Source organism: Carcharhinus amblyrhynchos, chromosome 27 (genome assembly GCF_965287045.1).
Source record: "Carcharhinus amblyrhynchos chromosome 27, sCarAmb.v2.hapA, whole genome shotgun sequence".
NCBI lineage: Eukaryota > Metazoa > Chordata > Chondrichthyes > Carcharhiniformes > Carcharhinidae > Carcharhinus > Carcharhinus amblyrhynchos.
The window spans coordinates 10,808,628-10,832,566 of NC_137350.1; the positions used below are offsets into that span (position 1 = coordinate 10,808,628).

The window sequence follows — 23,939 nt, forward strand, 5'->3', positions numbered from 1 at the left end:
TCAGTTTCTTCCCCTGATTTGTGCCATTACGGAATTCATCTGTTGTAATTGGGCCCTGGTCTCAGTGCGGATTATTTCCCAGGCACATTCACTGAATTTCTGAAAAAGAAAATTATTCAGGAAAATTGATTACAGAATGAATAGATTCCAAAGGGGTGAATTAATGTACATGCCAATAACCACACAGTCAATCACCAGTAGTCCTACCTCCTGTTTGAGAAACTTTTCCAGTTTCCTGAAGTAATTGTGAATGGTAAAGTTTCTCTTCATCTTGTGCTCTGACTCCTGTTTCCTGACACAGTCTTGCAGCTCACTGAGCTGCCGATCCAGGATCAGTCGGAAATGTTCCACCTTGTCTCGGGCCCACGTGACTGAACCCAGATTCATGCTGTAGATCTTGTTGATGTGTCGCAGAGTTTGATGGACAATCCGGATCCTGTCCTCTGTCTATACAAAATATGCACAATGTCATTACAGAGATTCCATTCCCATAAGGCATAGTATGATATAGGCCATAAACAGACAAGGCTAAAAAATGTTCAAATGGAAAATGTTCACTTTCAGTGACTTAAAAGGGGATCAGGCCGATGTGTATTGGAATCAAAGATTACTATTTCTTCCTTCATGGGATGTGGGCATCACTGGCAAAGACAGAATTGGTTCTTCATCCCTAATTGTATTTGACATGAATATTTCAGGTAACATTAAAGAGTCAACCACATGATTGTGGGTTTGCAGTCACTTGTAGGCCAGACCAAGTAAGGACAGCACATTTTCTTTCTTTAAAGGTCTTAATGAATTAGATGGATCTTTACAACAATCTATGACAGTCCCATTGCTGGGATTAGCTGTATTTCCAGATTTATGAATTCAGCATGAATTCGATTGGCTGCCCTGGTGTTAATTGAACAAAAGTTCCCAGAGCAGAACACTAGGATTATGAATCCAGTGGCATGAGTACTGTGCCATTATTACCTCCTGAATCTTATTGGGTCAATAATAATTGCAAATAAGCAATGGGAGTTTTAAAAATTGGAGATGTTTTGGATACAAACCGGGCTCCTTTTAATGAAGCAGCGAGGCCAGAGGCCATTTGATTTACAATAAAAATTAGACTCTTTGTTCAGTATAGAACCGAGCTGCACTCAGCACATATACACCAAAATTATCAAAAGAAATGAGGGGCAATTACGGTGCATGAGTATTAACGATAGATATGGTAAAGAGGAAGCTAAAAAGGGGTCATAAGAATATAAAGAATACGGCGATGCCAGTATTGGGCTCGAGGGGGAGAAGATAAGAGTCCAAGACATTTATTTGAAATCAGTAATTTGAATTTGGCTTCAGTTCAGAAGGAGATGCTTCAAGTGTTACTGTAAAGGGAGAAGTAGTAAAGAAAATCGATAAAAAAGGGGTATCACTGTGGCAGTGCAACTGGGAATGTTGCTTCCTGTCCTCACCAGATGCTGGGTCACTTGACCAGTCCAGTACTGCCTTTGAATGAGAGACATACGCACAACTCCTCCTGATCCCACTTACAATACTAGCAACCTGAAAGCAAACCGACAAGATGACTCTCCAGATTCCCACTTGTGAATCCTCTGATTCTTACTAATTGTGTAAAGTTGTCAGTGGGGATGAGGCCCTTATTTGGACATTCAATTTGTGTCTCCCGGACCGTCGAACATCAGTTAATGGGAACAGTTTTCCCTTTACTGCCTTTCGGAAACAACCATAATCCTAAAATGTTCTGCACTGACGCTGTATCCACAACATGTAATGAATATTGTTAACGCTAGGGATATTTCAGTTACACTGAGTCACATAAGAGTGGGACATGCTGCATGGAGGCATGTTGAATTTCACTGCACTTTCGATCATTTTGAAGTTGAAATGTTTCGTAATGCTCTTCCGCAAGTGTTATGAATAATTTATGTTTTTGGGGGTGATAGTGATCAGAAGAATGAAAGTGTAAGAGGCAGAAAATGAAATAGTTCGCGGGCAACAGATTATTAAAGCAAGTGGTCTTATTGGAGAGGAAGGAATGGTTAGAGAGGCGGATAGAATTTCAGGGGCTTCGAGACAGAGAGTTAGTAAGTGCGGTAAGAGTGAAATTATTAGTGAGTTAGATGCAGAATGAAATACAATGACAGAGGGTTCTGTTATTGTCACAATGGGTGGAAATCACACGATTGAAGGTATTTACAGTTGCCAGTTCCGATCAGATTGTAACTTTTTATGAAACCTCTGTCTAAATAAAATGACCAGTGTCTAAATAAAATGAACGGAGATTTTACTCACCTCTAATTCCTTCGAAAGTTTCACCACATCCAAGGCTTTGGATTTCAGGAAGTGTCTCTGTTTTATACAGTGCTGGGGAAAGGAGCCACCCTGAGAGGAGAAAAAATATAATTAATTATAAATCCCCAGAAATTTGTGATGATTTGACATTGCTCACGCTGCTCAGAATACAGCTTTGACTCACCATTTGATTGAGTTTGCCGAGTGTCTGTTTGTTGAGAATTTGCTGTAATTGCAGCTTCTCACAGCCCAGACTGAGGGTCCCGAACAAGAAGAGCAACACCATGCAAAATCTCCAAATACTCGCCAAAGCCATGACCAACCGAGTCAGAATGAAACCCCGAAGTGAGGATAAGACACCGACTGAGTTCAACTCCGAATAACAATTATTTTCAAACGAATGAAAATCTAAATAGTTCCGCCTCTGAATACCGAGTGAACGGCTGAACTGTTCAGTCCTCTTTCCGTGTGTCTGTCTGTGTCTCTCGCTGTGTATCCGTATTTATATGTGGACTCTGCTGGGAGGAACAGTTCCTGGTCATGCTGCTGCAGGGGCTGGCGCTTACATTGAAAAAGTGAAATCTGGTAACGGGAGTTTTGGAAGTTTTTCAGGTGAGGAATAATTAGTCTGCTCCCTGTCTGAGGTAAGGAATGTGAAAGCGGGAGATTCCGGAACCAGAGACTGGAAGATTCCGATACACAAATCACAAACAGCGCTCGGTTCCAGTTCAAAGTTCCAACAATCTGGATCAATGTTATCAATATCCATTTTGTAAAAATAGATTATTGCCTTCAAAGTGATCGAATTCAAACTTAAGGGAAAAATAAAGTTACGGTTGGTCAGATTGTTGGATTTCGGGGTTGTTCTTCTTGAGTTCTCTGCCCCAAGGCGGCCCAACCTATTTTCTCATCAGAGCTCCATCAGGTGATTATTACATTCGGAAATGGCAGTCAATGTGCCCGTGACACAGGTAAACTCTCCCTACTCCTTGTCGCTCTGTCCGCAGCCTTTGACATGGGCGAGCAGACCCTCATCATTCCACTCTCTCCCCCACTGTGCAGCTGATTGGGAGCACTCTCTCTGCCTCTCATTCTTACTGAAGTCATTGTACCCTGAGAATATCCAGAATCGCATCTTTTCTCGCCCACACTCCACCAGGCACCCCAACTTTCAGCCTCTGCTGTCCATGAGGATCTCTCCCTAATTCTCCTCTCCAAGTTGCCCCATGGGGACATCACTCACCATTTACCCATTACGCCTGTGCTCGTTGAATTATATTGGCTCCTGCTTCAGGAAAGCCTTGATTTTAAAAATCTCACCCTCATTTTCAAACTTTGACAGGCCCTCATCCCTCCCTATCTCTGTACTCACCTCCAGCCTCTAATCCCTACGAGATATCTGCTCTGCTCCAATCCTGGCCTCTCCACAATTCCCCATGTTAATTCACCCACCGGGAGTGCTGTCTCTTCAGCTGCTCAACACTCAGTCCTCTGTAATTTCTACCCGAAACCTATCTGCCTCCCTTTACCCCATTAAAACCCTCCTTCAAATCGTTATTGCTCACCTGCCTCAGTATCTTTTCGTCTGACTGGCTATCCAAGTTTTCTGTGTAACACGCCTCCGAATCTCTTGGAACATCCATCTCTCTCTATAACGATGAGAGCTTGTTACTGATGAGCTGTCTCTGATTTCCCCCCTCTCAGGCTCACATTCCCTTTTATCCGTCACTCAGTCCCCTTCACCCCAACGTCTGCTTTCTATTTCTCTCTCAGATTAGAGTTGCTCCTTCAAACACATTCAGGTTCAATCTCTCCCGCTCCCTCTCTCCCCTCAAGATCGTTCCCAGTTTCAACTCACCATTTGACTGAGTTTGCTGAGTGTGTGTTTGTTGAGCACTTGCTGTAACTGCAGCCTCTCACAGCCCAGACTGAGGGTCCCGGACAAGAAGAGCGACACCATCCAAAATCTCCAAATACTCGCCAAAGCCATGACCAACCGAGTCAGAGGGAAAGCCCGATGTGGAAGATGCTTTGGTGGTTCAGTGGCGAGAACGGTTCTTGCGAAGAGAATTCAAGTCGGGAAGTGGGATTGGAGCCGCTTGTGATCCGGGAGCGAGCGCCTGTGTTGCCGAATGGTGCGAGTGTGGATTCTGCCGCGAGCTGCCACAGGCACTGCCATGCTGCCCGCTTTAATATGTGCCCATTACATTGCAAAAATGAAAATGGGCTGCAGGAGTTTTGGGAGAGCTCCGGCACATCGATAGTTTGTGCGGTTTCTGTTTGAGGTGAGGAATGGGAAAGCTGGAGACTCCCGAAGCAGCGAGTGGGAAAATCCCCGGGAGAAAATCACAAGCAGCGCTCGGTTACAGCTCAGTGTTGTGTGGGCTTCACATCACACGGGGGGCACTAAGGTGCTGCTGGGGGATAGAGTGGACATGGACTGGGGGCTACATTGGAGCATCCGGATTACAGAGGCACCGAAAGTGGCGCCTTTGGTGCGGGCATTCGGCCCCACTCCCTCTGATATCCCCGCTGGGTTCACATCGCGTTTGTCCTGTTCACACTTCCTCGGCTTGAACATTGCAGAGAGGCCGACTCAGAGCCCAGGCTCACCGCTTTATGGAGACTGACTCCACTCCCATTGAGCTGCCCCACAATCCGTTCTTTAACTGCAAGAAGTTGCTCATTTCTCGCTTCTTTTCTGCAGCCATTTCCAGACTCTGAGAGAATATTGAATCTATTCCGATTCTGAGTGGGAAAGTGATCCCGTTCCCTTTCCTTTCGTACCGTTTCTTTCTCCTCTCTCTCTCTCCCGGGAAAGTGTCCGCCTCACTTTCTCTCTGGAAATGAACCTTGTGTCAGTTTGTTCCGAAAACGAAAGTGATTCAGGGAAAGTGAGGCGTTTTGTCATTTCCGACAGTGGGGAGAGTTTGTGAAGAGAGCGGCTCACACTGAGAGGGCTGAGGGGAGGGGCTGCCAGAGGTTTTCTGATATCCGGGATTCTCCCCCCGTTCCACAGGGAATGGCAGCGAATCCCTGTCAGATGGAACTCGGGTCCGAATCTTCAGTCCGGGTGTCGGTGGGAGTGAGATCCCACAGCACCAACTGGATCACACAATCCTACAGTGCAGAAGGAGGCTATTCGGCCCATTGTGTCTTCTCGCCGACCGATGCTTTCATGAGATATGAGCGACTCTGCAGGCTAACATTTGTTACTCATTCCTAATTGCCCCTCAGAAGGTGGTGATGAGCCTTTTTTTTTACCTGCTGCTGTCCTTGTGAAGTAAATAAATCTACAGCTGTATTGGGAAGTGAGTTCCAGGATTTTTATCCAGAGACTGTGATGGAACGGTGATGTGGTCCAAGTCGGCATGCTGGGTGACTTGAGGGTGAAGTTGCGGGCTGTGTTGTTAACATGTGCCTGTTACTCTTGATTTTCTAGAGGTGGGGGTGGTGAGTTTGGAAGGTGCTGTTGAAGGAGCCTGAGTGGATCACTACAGTTAACCTTTTAGATGGCACACACTTGCTGCCACTGTGCGGCGGTGGTGCGGAACTCAGTGTTAAGTTGGTGAAAGGGATGCAGAATTCCAGGTATAAATATTTTACAATTAGTAGAGATTTCACGCTCTGTAAAAATTGAAGACAACTGTACAGCAGTTCCTTTATCCTTTCTTTTAATCTTTTTCACCTCCATCACCCCCACCTAGATTGAGAGGTTTTCTGCAAAACTTTCTGGTCCAAATTAATTGCCAGAAACCAAATGTGACATGAAGCAGCACAACAGGATGCTATATTCAAAATAGATTTTAAAAATTACACTAAACTATTGGTTTATGCATTTCTGCGTTTATTTGGGTGCAGATTAACTCATTCAAGGTGTCTGTTGATCCAAACCATAAGCATTTGAATCAACTTATCAGTTTACCCGCTGCTCGAACCCTGCTTTGAAATGTCAGAAAATGACCTTTAAAAAGACAGGCCCATTTTCTGGTGAATCTGGAGTGCAATTTTTATTTTCTTCTCAAATTCAAATGTTATATTGCCAATCACTTTTTCACAGGTCTATTGCTGTCCTCACACCAAAATGATTCAATTTTGTTTCTGGAGCCCCAGTGAAGGCCTGTTAACATGTTTATTGGTCAATCATTTACACTGGGGTGAGGCCAGTTTCGCGTCGTCTCAGTTTTCACTATAATCGTTTCACAAAAAGACGAACCAATTTGTGCTTCATACTCCCACAAACAGCGATCTGATAACGAACAGAGAACGTGGTTTAATGGTATTGATTGTGGGTAATAATCAGGTTGGCAATCTGGAATGAGTGGATTGCTCCTCCTTCTTGTGTTCTTTTGCAATGCAATCATCGTTTAAGAAGGTATAAACCATGATAGCACATGAGAGATTTTCATCTGACGTTCCACTTATTCTCTTTCCGACCCAGGGACTGATGTCTCCTCAGCCAATTGGTTGGTTTCCCAATCTATACTCTGCATTTTGTTCACATTGGTTGCATGTCACGAGAATGGGCCCTGTTTGTTGTCCATCCCTAATTTCCCTTCGGGTGGAAAGCATGCTAGATCAGTTCAGAGGGCAGTTAAAAGGGAACCACATTGTTGTGGGTCTGCAGCCATGTTGAGGCCAGAACAGGTATCGAGGGCAGATTTCCTTTCCTTACAGACATGAGTGAATCAGATGGGACTTCCGGGCAAACTCACAGAAATAAAAAAGAAACATGATTTCAGCAAATATGTATTCTTAAAAATAATTTATTGTAAATATTAAATACATAAAAACGTGGTCTCATGCAGTATAAAAATTGCCAGTGTGGAAAAACATTGTCTATTCCATAACTCTAAATAAATATCAATAACTTAACATTTTTAAACGCATTTTACACATTGTGGAAACTGTCACATTTAGTTGCAAAAAGACATCAAAACAATAAATATCAATAAAATCGCTGAAATTGGTTCAACTGTCCATTTAGGGGGATAGAAATGGAAAGGTCTGCGTGGTTCAGGGTTTGTTGTGCTGCAAACCCACTTTCTGAAAGCCTGACAGTACATTCCAAATCAGACTCTGAAAATGTAACAATGCATCAGAGGAAAATAACACAGCCGTAAACATCAATAAATTAAAAATAAATAAAAATAAATAACCCAACACGTCATCCATTCTTCTCTCATCATTAAAGTATAAAATTCACGACAAATATCCATAAATAAATATAGTTTTAAATGAAAATTCTTTAAAATAAATATCTATTGTTCCCAGTCTGTAATAGAAAAGTCTTTTTCAGTTTCTTCTCCTGATTTGTGCCATTACGGAATTCATCTGTTGTAATTGGGCCCTGGTCTCAGTGCGGATTATTTCCCAGGCACATTCACTGAATTTCTGAAAAAGAAAATTATTCAGGAAAATTGATTACAGAATGAATAGATTCCAAAGGGGTGAATTAATGTACATGCCAATAACCACACAGTCAATCACCAATAGTCCTACCTCCTGTTTGAGAAACTTTTCCAGTTTCCTGAAGTAATTGTGAATGGTGAAGTTTCTCTTCATCTTGTGCTCTGACTCCTGTTTCCTGACACAGTCTTGCAGCTCACTGAGCTGCCGATCCAGGATCAGTCGGAAATGTTCCACCTTGTCTCGGGCCCATGTGACTGAGCCCAGATTCATGCTGTAGATCTTGTTGATGTGTCGCAGAGTTTGATGGACAATCCGGATCCTGTCCTCTGTCTACACAAAATATGCACAATGTCATTAGAGAGATTCCATTCCCAATAATGCATAGTATGATATAAGCCATAAACAGAGAAGGCGAAAAATGTTCAAATGGAAAATGTTCACTTTCAGTGTCTTAAAACGGAATCAGGCCTATGTTTATTGGAATCAAAGTTTGTTATTTCTTCCTTCATGGGATGTGGGCATCACTGGCAAGGCCAGAATTTGTTGCTCGTCCTTATTGTATTTGACATGAATATTTCAGGTAACATTTAAGAGTCAACCACATGATTGTGGGTTTGCAGTCACTTGTAGGCCAGACCAAGTAAGGACAGCAGGTTTTCTTTCCTTAAAGGTCATTAATGAACCAGGTGGATCTTTCCAACAATCTATGACAGTCCCATTGCTGGGATTAGCTGTATTTCCAGATTTATAAATTGAGAACGAATTCGGTTGGCTGTCCTGAAGGAAATTGAACAGAAGTTCCCAGAGCAGAACACTAGCCCTCGGGATTATCAATCCAGTGGCATGAGCACTGTGCCACTATTCCCACCTAAATAACATTGGGTCAATAATAATTGCAAATGAGCAATTTGAGTTTTTATAATTGGAGATGTTTTGGATACAAACTGGGCTCCTTACGATGAAATGGAGAGGCCAGAGGCCATTTGATTTACAATAAAAATTAGAGTCTTTGTTCAGTATAGAACCAAGCTGAATGCAGACCATATACACCAAAAATATCAAAAGAAATGAGGGGTAAATACAATGCACGAGAATTAACGAGAGGTATCATAAAGAGGAAACTAAAAATGGGTCATAAGAATATGAGGAATGTGAAGATGCTGGTGCTGGACTAGGGGGGAGAAGATTAGATTCCAAGACGTTTATTTGAAAACAGTAATTTAGATTTGGCCTCAGTTCCGAAGGAGATGCTTCAAATGTTACAGCAAAGGGAGAAGTAGTAAAGAAATTGGATGGGATAAAAAGGGGGCTTCAATGTGGCGGTGCAACTGGGAATGTCGCTGACTCTCCTCAATGCACCTATCAAAAATGCAGGGCCAAAGAGGGACGACATTTCTAAGACCTGGATGGAAGTCCGAGAGAGGTTAGGATTGTAGGAGATATGGGAAAATGGTCAGAAGCATAAGGTTGTTGTTCTTCCATCACATCGCGGAATGCACCAGATGCCGGGTCACTTGACCTGTCCAGTACTGCCTTTGAATGAGACACATATCCACAACTCCGTCTGACCCCACTGAGAACACTAGCAACCTGGAATTAAACGGACAAGGTGGCTTTCTGGATTCCCACTTGCTGAATCCCCTGATTCCTACTGATTGTGTAAAGTTGTCAGTGAGGGTGAGACCCTTGTATGGACATTCAATTTGAGCCTCCCAGGCCGTTGAACATCAGTTAATGGGGACAGTTTTGCCTTGACTGCCTTTCGGACGCGGCCATAATCCTAAAACATTCTACACTCAGGCTGTATCCCAAACATTACCAACGCTGGGGATATTTCACTTCCATTGAGTCACATAAGAGTGGAACATGCTGCATGGAGGCATGTTGAATTTCATTGCACTTTCTATCATTTTGAAGTAGAAATGTTTTGTAATGCTCTTCCGCAAATGTTATGAATAATTTATATTTTTGGGATGGAAGTTAGTGATCAGAATAATGAAAGTGTAAGGGGCAGAAAATAAAATAGTTCGCGGGCACCTCATCATTAAAGCAAGCGGCCTTATTGGAGAGGCAGGAATGGTTAGTGGGACGGATATAATTTCAGGGGATTCGAGATAAGAACATAAGAACATAAGAACATAAGAAATAGGAGCAGGAGTAGGCCATCTAGCCCTTCGAGCCTGCCCCGCCATTCAATAAGATCATGGCTGATCTGTTGTGGCTCAGTTCCACTTTCCCGCCCTCTCCCCATAACCCTTAATCCCCTCTCTTATCAAGAACCCATCAACCCGCTTCTTAAAAATATTTAGCGAGGCAGCCTCCACCACTTCAACGGGCAGAGAATTCCAGAGATTCACCACCCTTTGAGTGAAGAAGTTCCTCCTCAACTCCGTTCTAAACCGCCTCCCCTTTATCTTGAGGCTGTGCCCCCTAGTCCTACTGTCTTTTTTGAGCGGGAAGAGTCTCTCCACCTCTATCCTATCCATCCCATTCATCATCTTATACGTCTCAATGAGATCTCCCCTCATTCTTCTAAACTCTAACGAGTACAAGCCTAGTTTATTCAGCCTCTCCTCATAGCTCAATCCCCTCAACTCCGGTATCAGCCTAGTAAACCTCCTCTGCACTCCCTCCAGGGCCAAAACATCCTTGCGCAGGTGCGGCGCCCAAAACTGCACACAGTACTCCAGCTGCGGCCTCACCAATGCCCTATACAGCTGCAGCAAGACCTCCCTACTTTTATATTCAATCCCCCTCGCTATGAAGGCCAGCATCCCATTCGCCTTCCTGACCACCTGCTGCACCTGCAAGCTGGGTTTTTGCGACTCATGCACAAGGACCCCGAGGTCCCTCTGCACCGTCGCCTGCTGCAGTTTTTCGCCACGTAAGTAACAGTCCTTCCTACCATTCTTCCTACCAAAGTGGACCACCTCACACTTGCCAACATTAAATTCCATTTGCCATTTCCTGGCCCATTCGCCCAGCCTATCTAGATCCTTCTGCAGACTCTCCACACCCTCCGCACAATTTGCCTTTCCCCCAATCTTGGTGTCATCAGCAAATTTCGACACCCTGCACTCGGTTCCCTCCTCCAGATCATCTATATAAATGGTAAATAGCTGAGGCCCCAGCACCGACCCCTGGGGCACCCCACTCGTCACCAACCGCCAATCCGAATAGCACCCATTGACCCCCACTCTCTGCCTCCTATTTGACAACCAATCCTCTATCCACGCTAACACCCTACCCCCAACTCCATGTCCCCTGACCTTCTGCAATAACCTCTTGTGAGGTACCTTGTCAAACGCCTTCTGAAAATCCAGAAAGACCACATCCACCGGCTCTCCTCTATCCACTGCCCGAGACACATCCTCATAGAACCTCATAGATCCTCATAGAGAGATAGTAAGTGCGGTAACAGTGAAATTATTAGTGAATTAGGTACAGAGTGAAATACAATGACAGAGAATTCTGTTATTGTCACAATGGGTGGAAATCACACGATTGAAAGTATTTGCAGTTGCCAGTTCCGATCAGGTTCTTGATGTAACTTTCTATAAAACCTCTGTCTAAATAGAATGAACGGAGATTTTACTCACCTCTAATGCCGTCGAAAGTTTCACCAGATCCAAAGGTTTGGATTTCAGGAAGTGTCTCTGTTTTATACAGTGCTGGGGAAAGGAGCCACCCTGACAGGAGAAAAAATATACTTAATTATAAATCTCCAGAAATTTCTGATGATTTGACATTTCTCACGCTGCTCAGAATACAGCTTTAACTCACCATTTGATTGAATTTGCTGATTGTGTGCTTGTTGAGAATTTGCTGTAATTGCGGCTTCTCACAGCCCAGACTGAGGGTCCCGAACAAGAAGAGCAACACCATGCAAAATCTCCAAATACTCGCCAAAGCCATGACCAACCGAGTCAGAATGAAACCCCGAAGTGAGGATAAGACACCGACCGGATCTGAGTTCAACTCCGAAAAATAATTATTTTCAAACGAATGAAAATCTAAATAGTTCCGCCTCTGAATACCGAGCGAACGGCTGAACTGTTCAGTCCTCTTTCCGTGTCTCTGTCTGTGTCTCTCTCTGTGTATTCGTATATATATGTGGACTGTGCTGGGAGGAAAAGTCCCTGGTCATGCTGCTGCAGGGGTTGGCGATTACATTGAAAAAGTGAAATCTGGTAGCGGGAGTTTTGGAAGTTCTTCAGGTGAGGAATAATTAGTCTGCTCCCTGTCTGAGGTAAGGAATGTGAAAGTGGCAGATTCCGGAACCAGTGACAGGAAGATTCCGATCGAAAAATCACAAACAGCGCTCGGTTCCAGTTCAAAGTTCCAACAATCTGGATCAATGTTATCAATATCCATTTTGTAAAAACAGATTATTGCCTTCAAAGTGATCGAATTCAAATTTAAGGGAAAAATAAAGTTACGGTTGGTCAGATTGTTGGATTTCGGGGTTGTTCTTCTTGAGTTCTCTGCCCCAAGGCGGCCCCAACTCATTATCTCATCAGAGCTCCATAAGATGATTATTACAGTCAGAAATGGCAGTCAATGTGCCCGTGACACAGGTAAACTCTCCCTCCTCCTTGTCGCTCTGTCCGCAGCCTTTGACATGGGTGAGCAGACCCTCGTCATTCAACTTTCCCCCTCACTGTGCAGCTGATTGGGAGCACTCTCTCTGCCTCTCATTCTTACTGAAGTCTTTGTACCCTGAGAATATCCAGAATCGCATCTTTTCTCGCCCACACTCCACCAGGCACCCCAACTTTCAGCCTCTGCTGTCCATGAAGATCTCTCCCTGCTCCCTTTTCTAATTCTCCTCTCCAAGTTGCCCCATGGGGACATCACTCACCATTTACCCATTACGCCTGTGCTCGTTGAATTATGTTGGCTCCTGCTTCAGGAAAGCCTTGATTTTTAAAAATCTCACCCTCATTTTCAAACTTTGACAGGCCTTCATCCCTCCCTATCTCTGTACTCACCTCCAGCCTCTAATCCCTACGAGATATCTGCTCTGCTCCAATCCTGGCCTCTCCACAATTCCCCATGTTAATTCACCCACCGTGAGGGCTGTCTCTTCAGCTGCTCAACCCTCAATCCTCTGTAATTTCTACCCGAAACCTATCTGCCTCCCTTTACCCCATTAAAACCCTCCTTCAAATCGTTATTGCTCACCTGCCTCAGTATCTTTTCGTCTGACTGGCTATCCAAGTTTTCTGTGTAACACGCCTCCGAATCTCTTGGAACATCCATCTCTCTCTATAACGATGAGAGCTTGTTACTGATGAGCTGTCTCTGATTTCCCCCCTCTCAGGCTCACATTCCCTTTTATCCGTCACTCAGTCCCCTTCACCTCAACGCCTGCTTTCTATTTCTCTCTCAGATTAGAGTTGCTCTTTCAAACACATTCAGGTTCAATCTCTCCCGCTCCCTCTCTCCCCTCAAGATCGTTCCCAGTTTCAACTCACCATTTGACTGAGTTTGCTGAGTGTGTGTTTGTTGAGCACTTGCTGTAACTGCAGCCTCTCACAGCCCAGACTGAGGGTCCCGGACAAGAAGAGCGACACCATCCAAAATCTCCAAATACTCGCCAAAGCCATGACCAACCGAGTCAGAGGGAAAGCCTGATGTGGAAGATGCTTTGGTGGTTCAGCGGCGAGAACGGTTCTTGCGAAGAGAATTCAAGTCGGGAAGTGGGATTGGAGCCGCTTGTGATCCGGGAGCGAGCGCCTGTGTTGCCGAATGGTGCGACTGTGGATTCTGCTGCGAGCTGCCACAGGCACTGCCATGCTGCCCGCTTTAATATGTGCCCATTACATTGCAAAAATGAAAATGGGCTGCAGGAGTTTTGGGAGAGCTCCTGCACATCGATAGTTTGTGCGGTTTCTGTTTGAGGTGAGGAATGGGAAAGCTGGAGACTCCCGAAGCAGCGAGTGGGAAAATCCCCGGGAGAAAATCACAAGCAGCGCTCGGTTACAGCTCAGTGTTGTGTGGGCTTCACATCACACGGGGGGCACTAAGGTGCTGCTGGGGGACAGAGTGGACATGGACTGGGGGCTGCATTTGAGCATCCGGATTACAGAGGCACCGAAAGTGGCGCCTTTGGGGCGGGCATTCGGCCCCATCGTCTCTGATATCCCCGCTGTGTTCACATCGCGTTTGTCCTGTTCACACTTCCCCGGCTTGAACATTGCAGAGAGGCCGGCTCAGAGCCCAGGCTCACCGCTTTATGGAGACTGACTCCACTCCCATTGAGCTGCCCCACAATCCGTTCTTTAACTGCAAGAAGTTGCTCATTTCTCGCTTCTTTTCTGCAGCCATTTCCAGACTCTGAGAGAATGTTGAATCTATTCCGATTCTGAGTGGGAAAGTGATCCCGTTCCCTTTACTTTCGTCCCGTTTCTTTCTCCTCTCTCTCTCTCTCCCGGGAAAGTGTCCGCCTCACTTTCTCTCTGGAAATGAACCTTGCGTCAGTTTGTTCCGAAAACGAAAGTGATTCAGGGAAAGTGAGGCGTTTTGTCATTTCCGACAGTGGGGAGAGTTTGTGAAGAGAGCGGCTCACACTGAGAGGGCTGAGGGGAGGGGCTGCCAGAGGTTTTCTGATATCCGGGATTATCCCCCCGTTCCACAGGGAATGGCAGCGAATCCCTGTCAGATGGAACTCGGGTCCGAATCTTCAGTCCGGGTGTCGGTGGGAGTGAGATCCCACAGCACCAACTGGATCACACAATCCTACAGTGCAGAAGGAGGCTATTCGGCCCATTGTGTCTTCTCGCCGACCGATGCTTTCATGAGATATGAGCGACTCTGCAGGCTAACATTTGTTACTCATTCCTAATTGCCCCTCAGAAGGTGGTGATGAGCCTTTTTTAACCTGCTGCTGTCCTTGTGAAGTAAATAAATCTACAGCTGTATTGGGAAGTGAGTTCCAGGATTTTTATCCAGAGACTGTGATGGAACGGTGATGTGGTCCCAAGTCGGCATGCTGGGTGACTTGAGGGTGAAGTTGCGGGCTGTGTTGTTAACATGTGCCTGTTACTCTTGATTTTCTAGAGGTGGGAGTGGTGAGTTTGGAAGGTGCTGTTGAAGGAGCCTGAGTGGATCACTACAGTTAACCTTTTAGATGGCACACACTTGCTGCCACTGTGCGGCGGTGGTGCGGAACTCAGTGTTAAGTTGGTGAAAGGGATGCAGAATTCCAGGTATAAATATTTTACAATTAGTAGAGATTTCACGCTCTGTAAAAATTGAAGACAACTGTACAGCAGTTCCTTTATCCTTTCTTTTAATCTTCTCCACCTCCATCACCCCCACCTAGATTGAGAGGTTTTCTGCAAAACTTTCTGGTCCAAATTAATTGCCAGAAACCAAATGTGACATGAAGCAGCACAACAGGATGCTATATTCAAAACAGATTTTAAAAAATACACTAAACTATTAATTTGTGCATTTCTGCGTTCATTTGAGTGCAGATTAACTCATTCAAGGTATCTGTTGATCCAAACCATAAGCATTTGAATCAACTTATCAGTTTACCCGCTGCTCAAATCCTGCTTTAAAATGTCAGAAAATGACCTTTAAAAAGACAGGTCCATTTTCTGGTGAATCTGAAATGCTATATTTATTTTCTTCTAATTTTCTTTTCAAATTCAGAAGTTACCATGACAATCACTTTATCACAGGTCTATTGCTATCCTCACACCAAAATGACCCAATTCTATGTCTTGAGCCTTATTGAAGGCCTGTAAATAATTTCAATGGTGAATAATTTACACTGGGGTGGGGCCAGTTTCATGTCAGCCCAATTTTCAGTGTAATTGTTTTGCCAAAAGGCTGACATCCATGTGGCACCCTCACTGGTCACAGAGTATCTCAAAGAATTTGACAGCTGATAGAGTGCCTTTGAGGCACATTGACTGTTGTAATATAGGAAACACATGCACCAATTTGTGCTTCATATTCCCACAAACAGCACTCTGATAACAAACAGAGAACCTGGTTTAATGATATTGATTGTGGGTAACTATCAGGTTGGTAATCTGGAATTAGTGGATTGCTTCTCTCTCTTGTGTTCTCTTGTAATACGATCACTATTTAACATGCAGATTTCCAGAAGGTGTAAACCAAGATACCACATGAGAGATTTTCATCCTCATGTTCCACATATTCTCTTTCTAATCATAGACTAATCTTTCCTCAGCTCATTGACTGATTTCCCAATCTGTACTCTGCCGCTTTTTAAAAGTTTGTTCACATGGGGTGTTCACATCTTGTTGAAGCTGTACAAGACATTGGTAAGGCCACATTTGGAATGCTGTGTGCAATTCTGGTCACCCTATTATAGAAAGGATATTATTCAACTAGAAAGAGTGCAGGAAAGATTTACTAGGATGCTACTGGGACTTGATGGATTGAGTTATGAAGAGAGGCTGTGTAGGCTGGGACATTTTTCTCTGGAGCGTAAGAGGCTGAGGGGTGACCTTATAGAGGTCTGTAAAATAATGAGGGTCGTAGAAAAGGTAGATAGTCAATATTTTTTCCCAGAGGAACAGGAGTCTCAAACTAGAGGACATAGATTGAAGGTGAGAGGGGAGAGATATAAAAGTGTCCAGAGGGGCAATTTATTCACACAGAGAGTGGTGAGTGTCTGGAACAAGCTGCCAGAAGTAGTCGTAGAGGCAGGCACAAATTTATGTTTTAAAAAGCATTTAGGTAGTTACATGGGTACAATGGATATAGAGGGATATTGGCCAAATGTGGGTAACTGGGATTAGTTTAGGAGTTTTAAAAAAAGGGTGACATGGATAAATTGGGCCGAAAGGCATGTTTCCATGCTGTAAACCTCTATGACTCAAAGGGTTGCATGTCATGGGAATGGTTGGTGTTTGTTGTACATACCTAATTGCATTTAATGGAGATGGCATGCTAGTCCACTTTAGAGGACAGTTAAAAGGTAACCACATTGTGTGGTTCTGCAGCCATATGTAGGCCGGAACAGGAATGGAGGACAGATTTCCTTTCCTTACAAATATGAGTGAATCAGATGGGTCTTTCGGGCAAACTCACAGAAATGAGAAAGAAACATAATTTCAAAAAATGTGCATTATTGAAAACAATTTATTGTAAGTATTAAATACATAAAAACATGGTCTCATTCAGTATAAAAATTGACAGTGTAGAAAAACATTGCCTATTCCATTACTCTGAATAAATATCAATAAGTTAACATTTTTAAACTCATTTTATACATTGTGGAAACTGTCGCATTTTGTTACACAAAGCTATCACAACAATAAATATCAATAAATTAGGGTAGGTGAGATTCGCTGAAATGTTGTTCATTTAGGAGGGCAGAAATGGAAAGGTTAGCGGGGCTCTGTGTTAATTGTTCCGCAAACCCACTTCTTGAAAGCCTGACAGTACATTCCAAATCAGACTCTCCACACACTGAAAATGTAACGTTGCACCAGAGGTAATAACACAGCCATAAATATCAATAAATAAATACCAATAAATAAATAATAAATAAAAATAAATAGTCATCCATTGTTCTCTCATTATTAAAATAAAGTATAAAATTCACTACAAATATCCATAAATAAATATAGTTTTTTATGAAAATTCTTTAAAATAAATATCCATTGTTCCCAGTCTGTAATAGAAAAGTCTTTTTCAGTTTCTTCCCCTGATTTGTGCCATTACGGAATTCATCTGTTGTAATTGGGCCCTGGTCTCAGTGCGGATTATTTCCCAGGCACATTCACTGAATTTCTGAAAAAGAAAATTATTCAGGAAAATTGATTACAGAATGAATAGATTCCAAAGGGGTGAATTAATGTACATGCCAATAACCACACAGTCAATCACCAATAGTCCTACCTCCTGTTTGAGAAACTTTTCCAGTTTCCTGAAGTAATTGTGAATGGTGAAGTTTCTCTTCATCTTGTGCTCTGACTCCTGTTTCCTGACACAGTCTTGCAGCTCACTGAGCTGCCGATCCAGGATCAGTCGGAAATGTTCCACCTTGTCTCGGGCCCATGTGACTGAACCCAGATTCATGCTGTAGATCTTGTTGATGTGTCGCAGAGTTTGATGGACAATCCGGATCCTGTCCTCTGTCTATACAAAATATGCACAATGTCATTACACAGATTCCATTCCCATAATGCATAGTATGATATAGGCCATAAACAGACAAGGCTAAAAAATGTTCAAATGGAAAATGTTCACTTTCAGTGACTTAAAAGGGGATCAGGCCTATGTGTATTGGAATCAAAGATTACTATTTCTTCCTTCATGGGATGTGGGCATCACTGGCAAAGACAGAATTGGTTCTTCATCCCTAATTGTATTTGACATGAATATTTCAGGTAACATTAAAGAGTCAACCACATGATTGTGGGTTTGCAGTCACTTGTAGGCCAGACCAAGTAAGGACAGCACATTTTCTTCCTTTAAAGGTCTTAATGAATTAGATGGATCTTTACAACAATCTATGACAGTCCCATTGCTGGGATTAGCTGTATTTCCAGATTTATGAATTCAGCATGAATTCGATTGGCTGCCCTGGTGTTAATTGAACAAAAGTTCCCAGAGCAGAACACTAGGATTATGAATCCAGTGGCATGAGTACTGTGCCATTATTACCTCCTGAATCTTGTTGGGTCAATAATAATTGCAAATAAGCAATGGGAGTTTTAAAAATTGGAGATGTTTTGGATACAAACCGGGCTCCTTTTAATGAAGCAGCGAGGCCAGAGGCCATTTGATTTACAATAAAAATTAGACTCTTTGTTCAGTATAGAACCGGGCTGCACTCAGCACATATACACCAAAATTATCAAAAGGAATGAGGGGCAATTACGGTGCATGAGTATTAACGATAGATATGGTAAAGAAGAAGCTAAAAAGGGGTCATAAGAATATAAAGAATACGGCGATGCCAGTATTGGGCTCGAGGGGGAGAAGATAAGAGTCCAAGACATTTATTTGAAATCAGTAATTTGAATTTGGCTTCAGTTCAGAAGGAGATGCTTCAAGTGTTACTGTAAAGGGAGAAGTAGTAAAGAAAATCGATAAAAAAGGGGTATCACTGTGGCAGTGCAACTGGGAATGTTGCTTCCTGTCCTCACCAGATGCTGGGTCACTTGACCAGTCAAGTACTGCCTTTGAATGAGAGACATACGCACAACTCCTCCTGATCCCACTTACAATACTCGCAACCTGAAAGCAAACCGACAAGATGACTCTCCAGATTCCCACTTGTGAATCCCCTGATTCTTACTAATTGTGTAAAGTTGTCAGTGGGGATGAGGCCCTTATTTGGACATTCAATTTGTGTCTCCCGGACCGTCGAACATCAGTTAATGGGAACAGTTTTCCCTTTACTGCCTTTCGGAAACAACCATAATCCTAAAATGTTCTGCACTGACGCTGTATCCACAACATGTAATGAATATTGTTAACGCTAGGGATATTTCAGTTACACTGAGTCACATAAGAGTGGGACATGCTGCATGGAGGCATGTTGAATTTCACTGCACTTTCTATCAATTTGAAGTTGAAATGTTTCGTAATGCTCTTCCGCAAGTGTTATGAATAATTTATGTTTTTGGGGGTGATAGTGATCAGAAGAATGAAAGTGTAAGAGGCAGAAAATGAAATAGTTCGCGGGCAACAGATTATTAAAGCAAGTGGTCTTATTGGAGAGGAAGGAATGGTTAGAGAGGCGGATAGAATTTCAGGGGCTTCGAGACAGAGAGTTAGTAAGTGCGGTAAGAGTGAAATTATTAGTGAGTAAGATGCAGAATGAAATACAATGACAGAGGGTTCTGTTATTGTCACAATGGGTGGAAATCACACGATTGAAGGTATTTACGGTTGCCAGTTCCGATCAGATTGTAACTTTTTATGAAACCTCTGTCTAAATAAAACGACCAGTGTCTAAATAAAATGAACCGAGATTTTACTCACCTCTAATTCCTTCGAAAGTTTCACCACATCCAAGGCTTTGGATTTCAGGAAGTGTCTCTGTTTTATACAGTGCTGGGGAAAGGAGCCACCCTGAGAGGAGAAAAAATATAATTAATTATAAATCCCCAGAAATTTGTGATGATTTGACATTGCTCACGCTGCTCAGAATACAGCTTTAACTCACCATTTGATTGAGTTTGCTGAGTGTCTGTTTGTTGAGAATTTGCTGTAATTGCAGCTTCTCACAGCCCAGACTGAGGGTTCCGAACAAGAAGAGCAACACCATGCAAAATCTCCAAATACTCGCCAAAGCCATGACCAACCGAGTCAGAATGAAACCCCGAAGTGAGGATAAGACACCGACTGAGTTCAACTCCGAATAACAATTATTTTCAAACGAATGAAAATCTAAATAGTTCCGCCTCTGAATACCGAGTGAACGGCTGAACTGTTCAGTCCTCTTTCCGTGTGTCTGTCTGTGTCTCTCGCTGTGTATCCGTATTTATATGTGGACTCTGCTGGGAGGAACAGTTCCTGGTCATGCTGCTGCAGGGGCTGGCGCTTACATTGAAAAAGTGAAATCTGGTAACGGGAGTTTTGGAAGTTTTTCAGGTGAGGAATAATTAGTCTGCTCCCTGTCTGAGGTAAGGAATGTGAAAGCGGGAGATTCCGGAACCAGAGACTGGAAGATTCCGATACACAAATCACAAACAGCGCTCGGTTCCAGTTCAAAGTTCCAACAATCTGGATCAATGTTATCAATATCCATTTTGTAAAAATAGATTATTGCCTTCAAAGTGATCGAATTCAAACTTAAGGGAAAAATAAAGTTACGGTTGGTCAGATTGTTGGATTTCGGGGTTGTTCTTCTTGAGTTCTCTGCCCCAAGGCGGCCCAACCTATTTTCTCATCAGAGCTCCATAAGGTGATTATTACATTCGGAAATGGCAGTCAATGTGCCCGTGACACAGGTAAACTCTCCCTACTCCTTGTCGCTCTGTCCGCAGCCTTTGACATGGGCGAGCAGACCCTCATCATTCCACTCTCTCCCCCACTGTGCAGCTGATTGGGAGCACTCTCTCTGCCTCTCATTCTTACTGAAGTCATTGTACCCTGAGAATATCCAGAATCGCATCTTTTCTCGCCCACACTCCACCAGGCACCCCAACTTTCAGCCTCTGCTGTCCATGAGGATCTCTCCCTAATTCTCCTCTCCAAGTTGCCCCATGGGGACATCACTCACCATTTACCCATTACGCCTGTGCTCGTTGAATTATTTTGGCTCCTGCTTCAGGAAAGCCTTGATTTTAAAAATCTCACCCTCATTTTCAAACTTTGACAGGCCCTCATCCCTCCCTATCTCTGTACTCACCTCCAGCCTCTAATCCCTACGAGATATCTGCTCTGCTCCAATCCTGGCCTCTCCACAATTCCCCATGTTAATTCACCCACCGGGAGTGCTGTCTCTTCAGCTGCTCAACACTCAGTCCTCTGTAATTTCTACCCGAAACCTATCTGCCTCCCTTTACCCCATTAAAACCCTCCTTCAAATCGTTATTGCTCACCTGCCTCAGTATCTTTTCGTCTGACTGGCTATCCAAGTTTTCTGTGTAACACGCCTCCGAATCTCTTGGAACATCCATCTCTCTCTATAACGATGAGAGCTTGTTACTGATGAGCTGTCTCTGATTTCCCCCCTCTCAGGCTCACATTCCCTTTTATCCGTCACTCAGTCCCCTTCACCCCAACGTCTGCTTTCTATTTCTCTCTCAGATTAGAGTTGCTCCTTCAAACACTTCCAGGTTCAATCTCTCCCGCTCCCTCTCTCCCCTCAAGATCGTTCCCAGTTTCAACTCACCATTTGACTGAGTTTGCTGAGTGTGTGTTTGTTGAGCACTTGCTGTAACTGCAGCCTCTCACAGCCCAGACTGAGGGTCCCGGACAAGAAGAGCGACACCATCCAAACTCTCCAAATACTCGCCAAAGCCATGACCAACCGAGTCAGAGGGAAAGCCCGATGTGGAAGATGCTTTGGTGGTTCAGCGGCGAGAACGGTTCTTGCGAAGAGAATTCAAGTCGGGAAGTGGGATTGGAGCCGCTTGTGATCCGGGAGCGAGCGCCTGTGTTGCCGAATGGTGCGAGTGTGGATTCTGCCGCGAGCTGCCACAGGCACTGCCATGCTGCCGCTTTAATATGTGCCCATTACATTGCAAAAATGAAAATGGGCTGCAGGAGTTTTGGGAGAGCTCCGGCACATCGATAGTTTGTGCGGTTTCTGTTTGAGGTCAGGAATGGGAAAGCTGGAGACTCCCGAAGCAGCGAGTGGGAAAATCCCCGGGAGAAAATCACAAGCAGCGCTCGGTTACAGCTCAGTGTTGTGTGGGCTTCACATCACACGGGGGGCACTAAGGTGCTGCTGGGGGATAGAGTGGACATGGACTGAGGGCTGCATTTGAGCATCCGGATTACAGAGGCACCGAAAGTGGCGCCTTTGGTGCGGGCATTCGGCCCCACTCCCTCTGATATCCCCGCTGGGTTCACATCGCGTTTGTCCTGTTCACACTTCCTCGGCTTGAACATTGCAGAGAGGCCGACTCAGAGCCCAGGCTCACCGCTTTATGGAGACTGACTCCACTCCCATTGAGCTGCCCCACAATCCGTTCTTTAACTGCAAGAAGTTGCTCATTTCTCGCTTCGTTTCTGCAGCCATTTCCAGACTCTGAGAGAATATTGAATCTATTCCGATTCTGAGTGGGAAAGTGATCCCGTTCCCTTTCCTTTCGTACCGTTTCTTTCTCCTCTCTCTCTCTCCCGGGAAAGTGTCCGCCTCACTTTCTCTCTGGAAATGAACCTTGCGTCAGTTTGTTCCGAAAACGAAAGTGATTCAGGGAAAGTGAGGCGTTTTGTCATTTCCGACAGTGGGGAGAGTTTGTGAAGAGAGCGGCTCACACTGAGAGGGCTGAGGGGAGGGGCTGCCAGAGGTTTTCTGATATCCGGGATTCTCCCCCCGTTCCACAGGGAATGGCAGCGAATCCCTGTCAGATGGAACTCGGGTCCGAATCTTCAGTCCGGGTGTCGGTGGGAGTGAGATCCCACAGCACCAACTGGATCACACAATCCTACAGTGCAGAAGGAGGCTATTCGGCCCATTGTGTCTTCTCGCCGACCGATGCTTTCATGAGATATGAGCGACTCTGCAGGCTAACATTTGTTACTCATTCCTAATTGCCCCTCAGAAGGTGGTGATGAGCCTTTTTTTCACCTGCTGCTGTCCTTGTGAAGTAAATAAATCTACAGCTGTATTGGGAAGTGAGTTCCAGGATTTTTATCCAGAGACTGTGATGGAACGGTGATGTGGTCCAAGTCGGCATGTTGGGTGACTTGAGGGTGAAGTTGCGGGCTGTGTTGTTAACATGTGCCTGTTACTCTTGATTTTCTAGAGGTGGAGGTGGTGAGTTTGGAAGGTGCTGTTGAAGGAGCCTGAGTGGGTTACTACAGTTAACCTTTTAGATGGCACACACTTGCTGCCACTGTGCGGCGGTGGTGTGGAACTCAGTGTTAAGTTGGTGAAAGGGATGCAGAATTCCAGGTATAAATATTTTACAGTTAGTTGAGATTTCATGCTCTGTAGAAATTAAAGACAAATGTACAGCAGTTCTTTGAGCCTTTCTTTTCACCTTTTCCACCTCCATCACCCCCACCTCGATTGAGAGGTTTTTTGCAAAACTTTCTGCTCCAACTTAATTGCCAGAAACCAAATGTGACATGAAGCAGCACAACAGGATGGTATATTCAAATTAGTTTTTAAAAAATACATTAAACTATTAATTTATGCATTTCTGCGTTTATTTGGGTGCAGATTAACTCATTCAAAATATCTGTTGACCCAAGCCATTTGCATTTTTATCAAATTCTCAATTTACCCGCTGCTCGAATCCTACTTTAAAATGCCAGAAAGTGACCTTTAAAAAGACAGGTCCATTTTCTGGTGAATCTGGAGTGCAATATTTATTTTCTTCTCAAATTCAAAAGTTATATTGCCAATCACTTTTTCACAGGTCTATTGCTGTCCTCACACCAAAATGATTCAATTTTGTTTCTGGAGCCCCAGTGAAGGCCTGTTAACATGTTTAATGGTCAATAATTTACATTGGGGTGAGGCCAGTTTCGTGTCGGCTCAGTTTTCAGTATAATCATTTCACAAAAAGACATGAGCCGGTTTGTGCGTCATATTCCCACAAACA

The 23,939-nt window shown here is 44.0% G+C and overlaps 3 protein-coding genes across 3 annotated transcripts; all 3 read right to left on the reverse strand.

The window, feature by feature from the left end:
* LOC145359263 (interferon alpha-F-like) lies at nt 1-4,291 on the reverse strand. Its single transcript, XM_080213780.1, has 4 exons — nt 4,160-4,291; nt 2,302-2,391; nt 208-447; nt 1-99 (listed from the first exon to the last, which is right to left on the reverse strand). Exons 1-4 carry the CDS (start codon nt 4,289-4,291, stop codon nt 1-3), a joined length of 561 nt encoding a protein of 186 aa, XP_080069906.1.
* Nucleotides 4,292-7,596: 3,305 nt separating this feature from the next.
* Nucleotides 7,597-13,322, reverse strand: LOC145359254 (interferon alpha-F-like). The gene is made up of 4 exons (XM_080213755.1): nt 13,191-13,322; nt 11,313-11,402; nt 7,804-8,043; nt 7,597-7,695 (listed from the first exon to the last, which is right to left on the reverse strand). Exons 1-4 carry the CDS (start codon nt 13,320-13,322, stop codon nt 7,597-7,599), a joined length of 561 nt encoding a protein of 186 aa, XP_080069881.1.
* Nucleotides 13,323-17,392: 4,070 nt separating this feature from the next.
* LOC145359251 (interferon alpha-F-like) lies at nt 17,393-21,685 on the reverse strand. The gene is made up of 4 exons (XM_080213752.1): nt 21,554-21,685; nt 19,696-19,785; nt 17,602-17,841; nt 17,393-17,493 (listed from the first exon to the last, which is right to left on the reverse strand). The coding sequence occupies exons 1-4, from the start codon at nt 21,683-21,685 to the stop codon at nt 17,395-17,397; spliced, it is 561 nt and encodes a 186-aa protein (XP_080069878.1). The 3' UTR covers nt 17,393-17,394.
* Between the last annotated feature and the right edge of the window lie 2,254 nt (nt 21,686-23,939).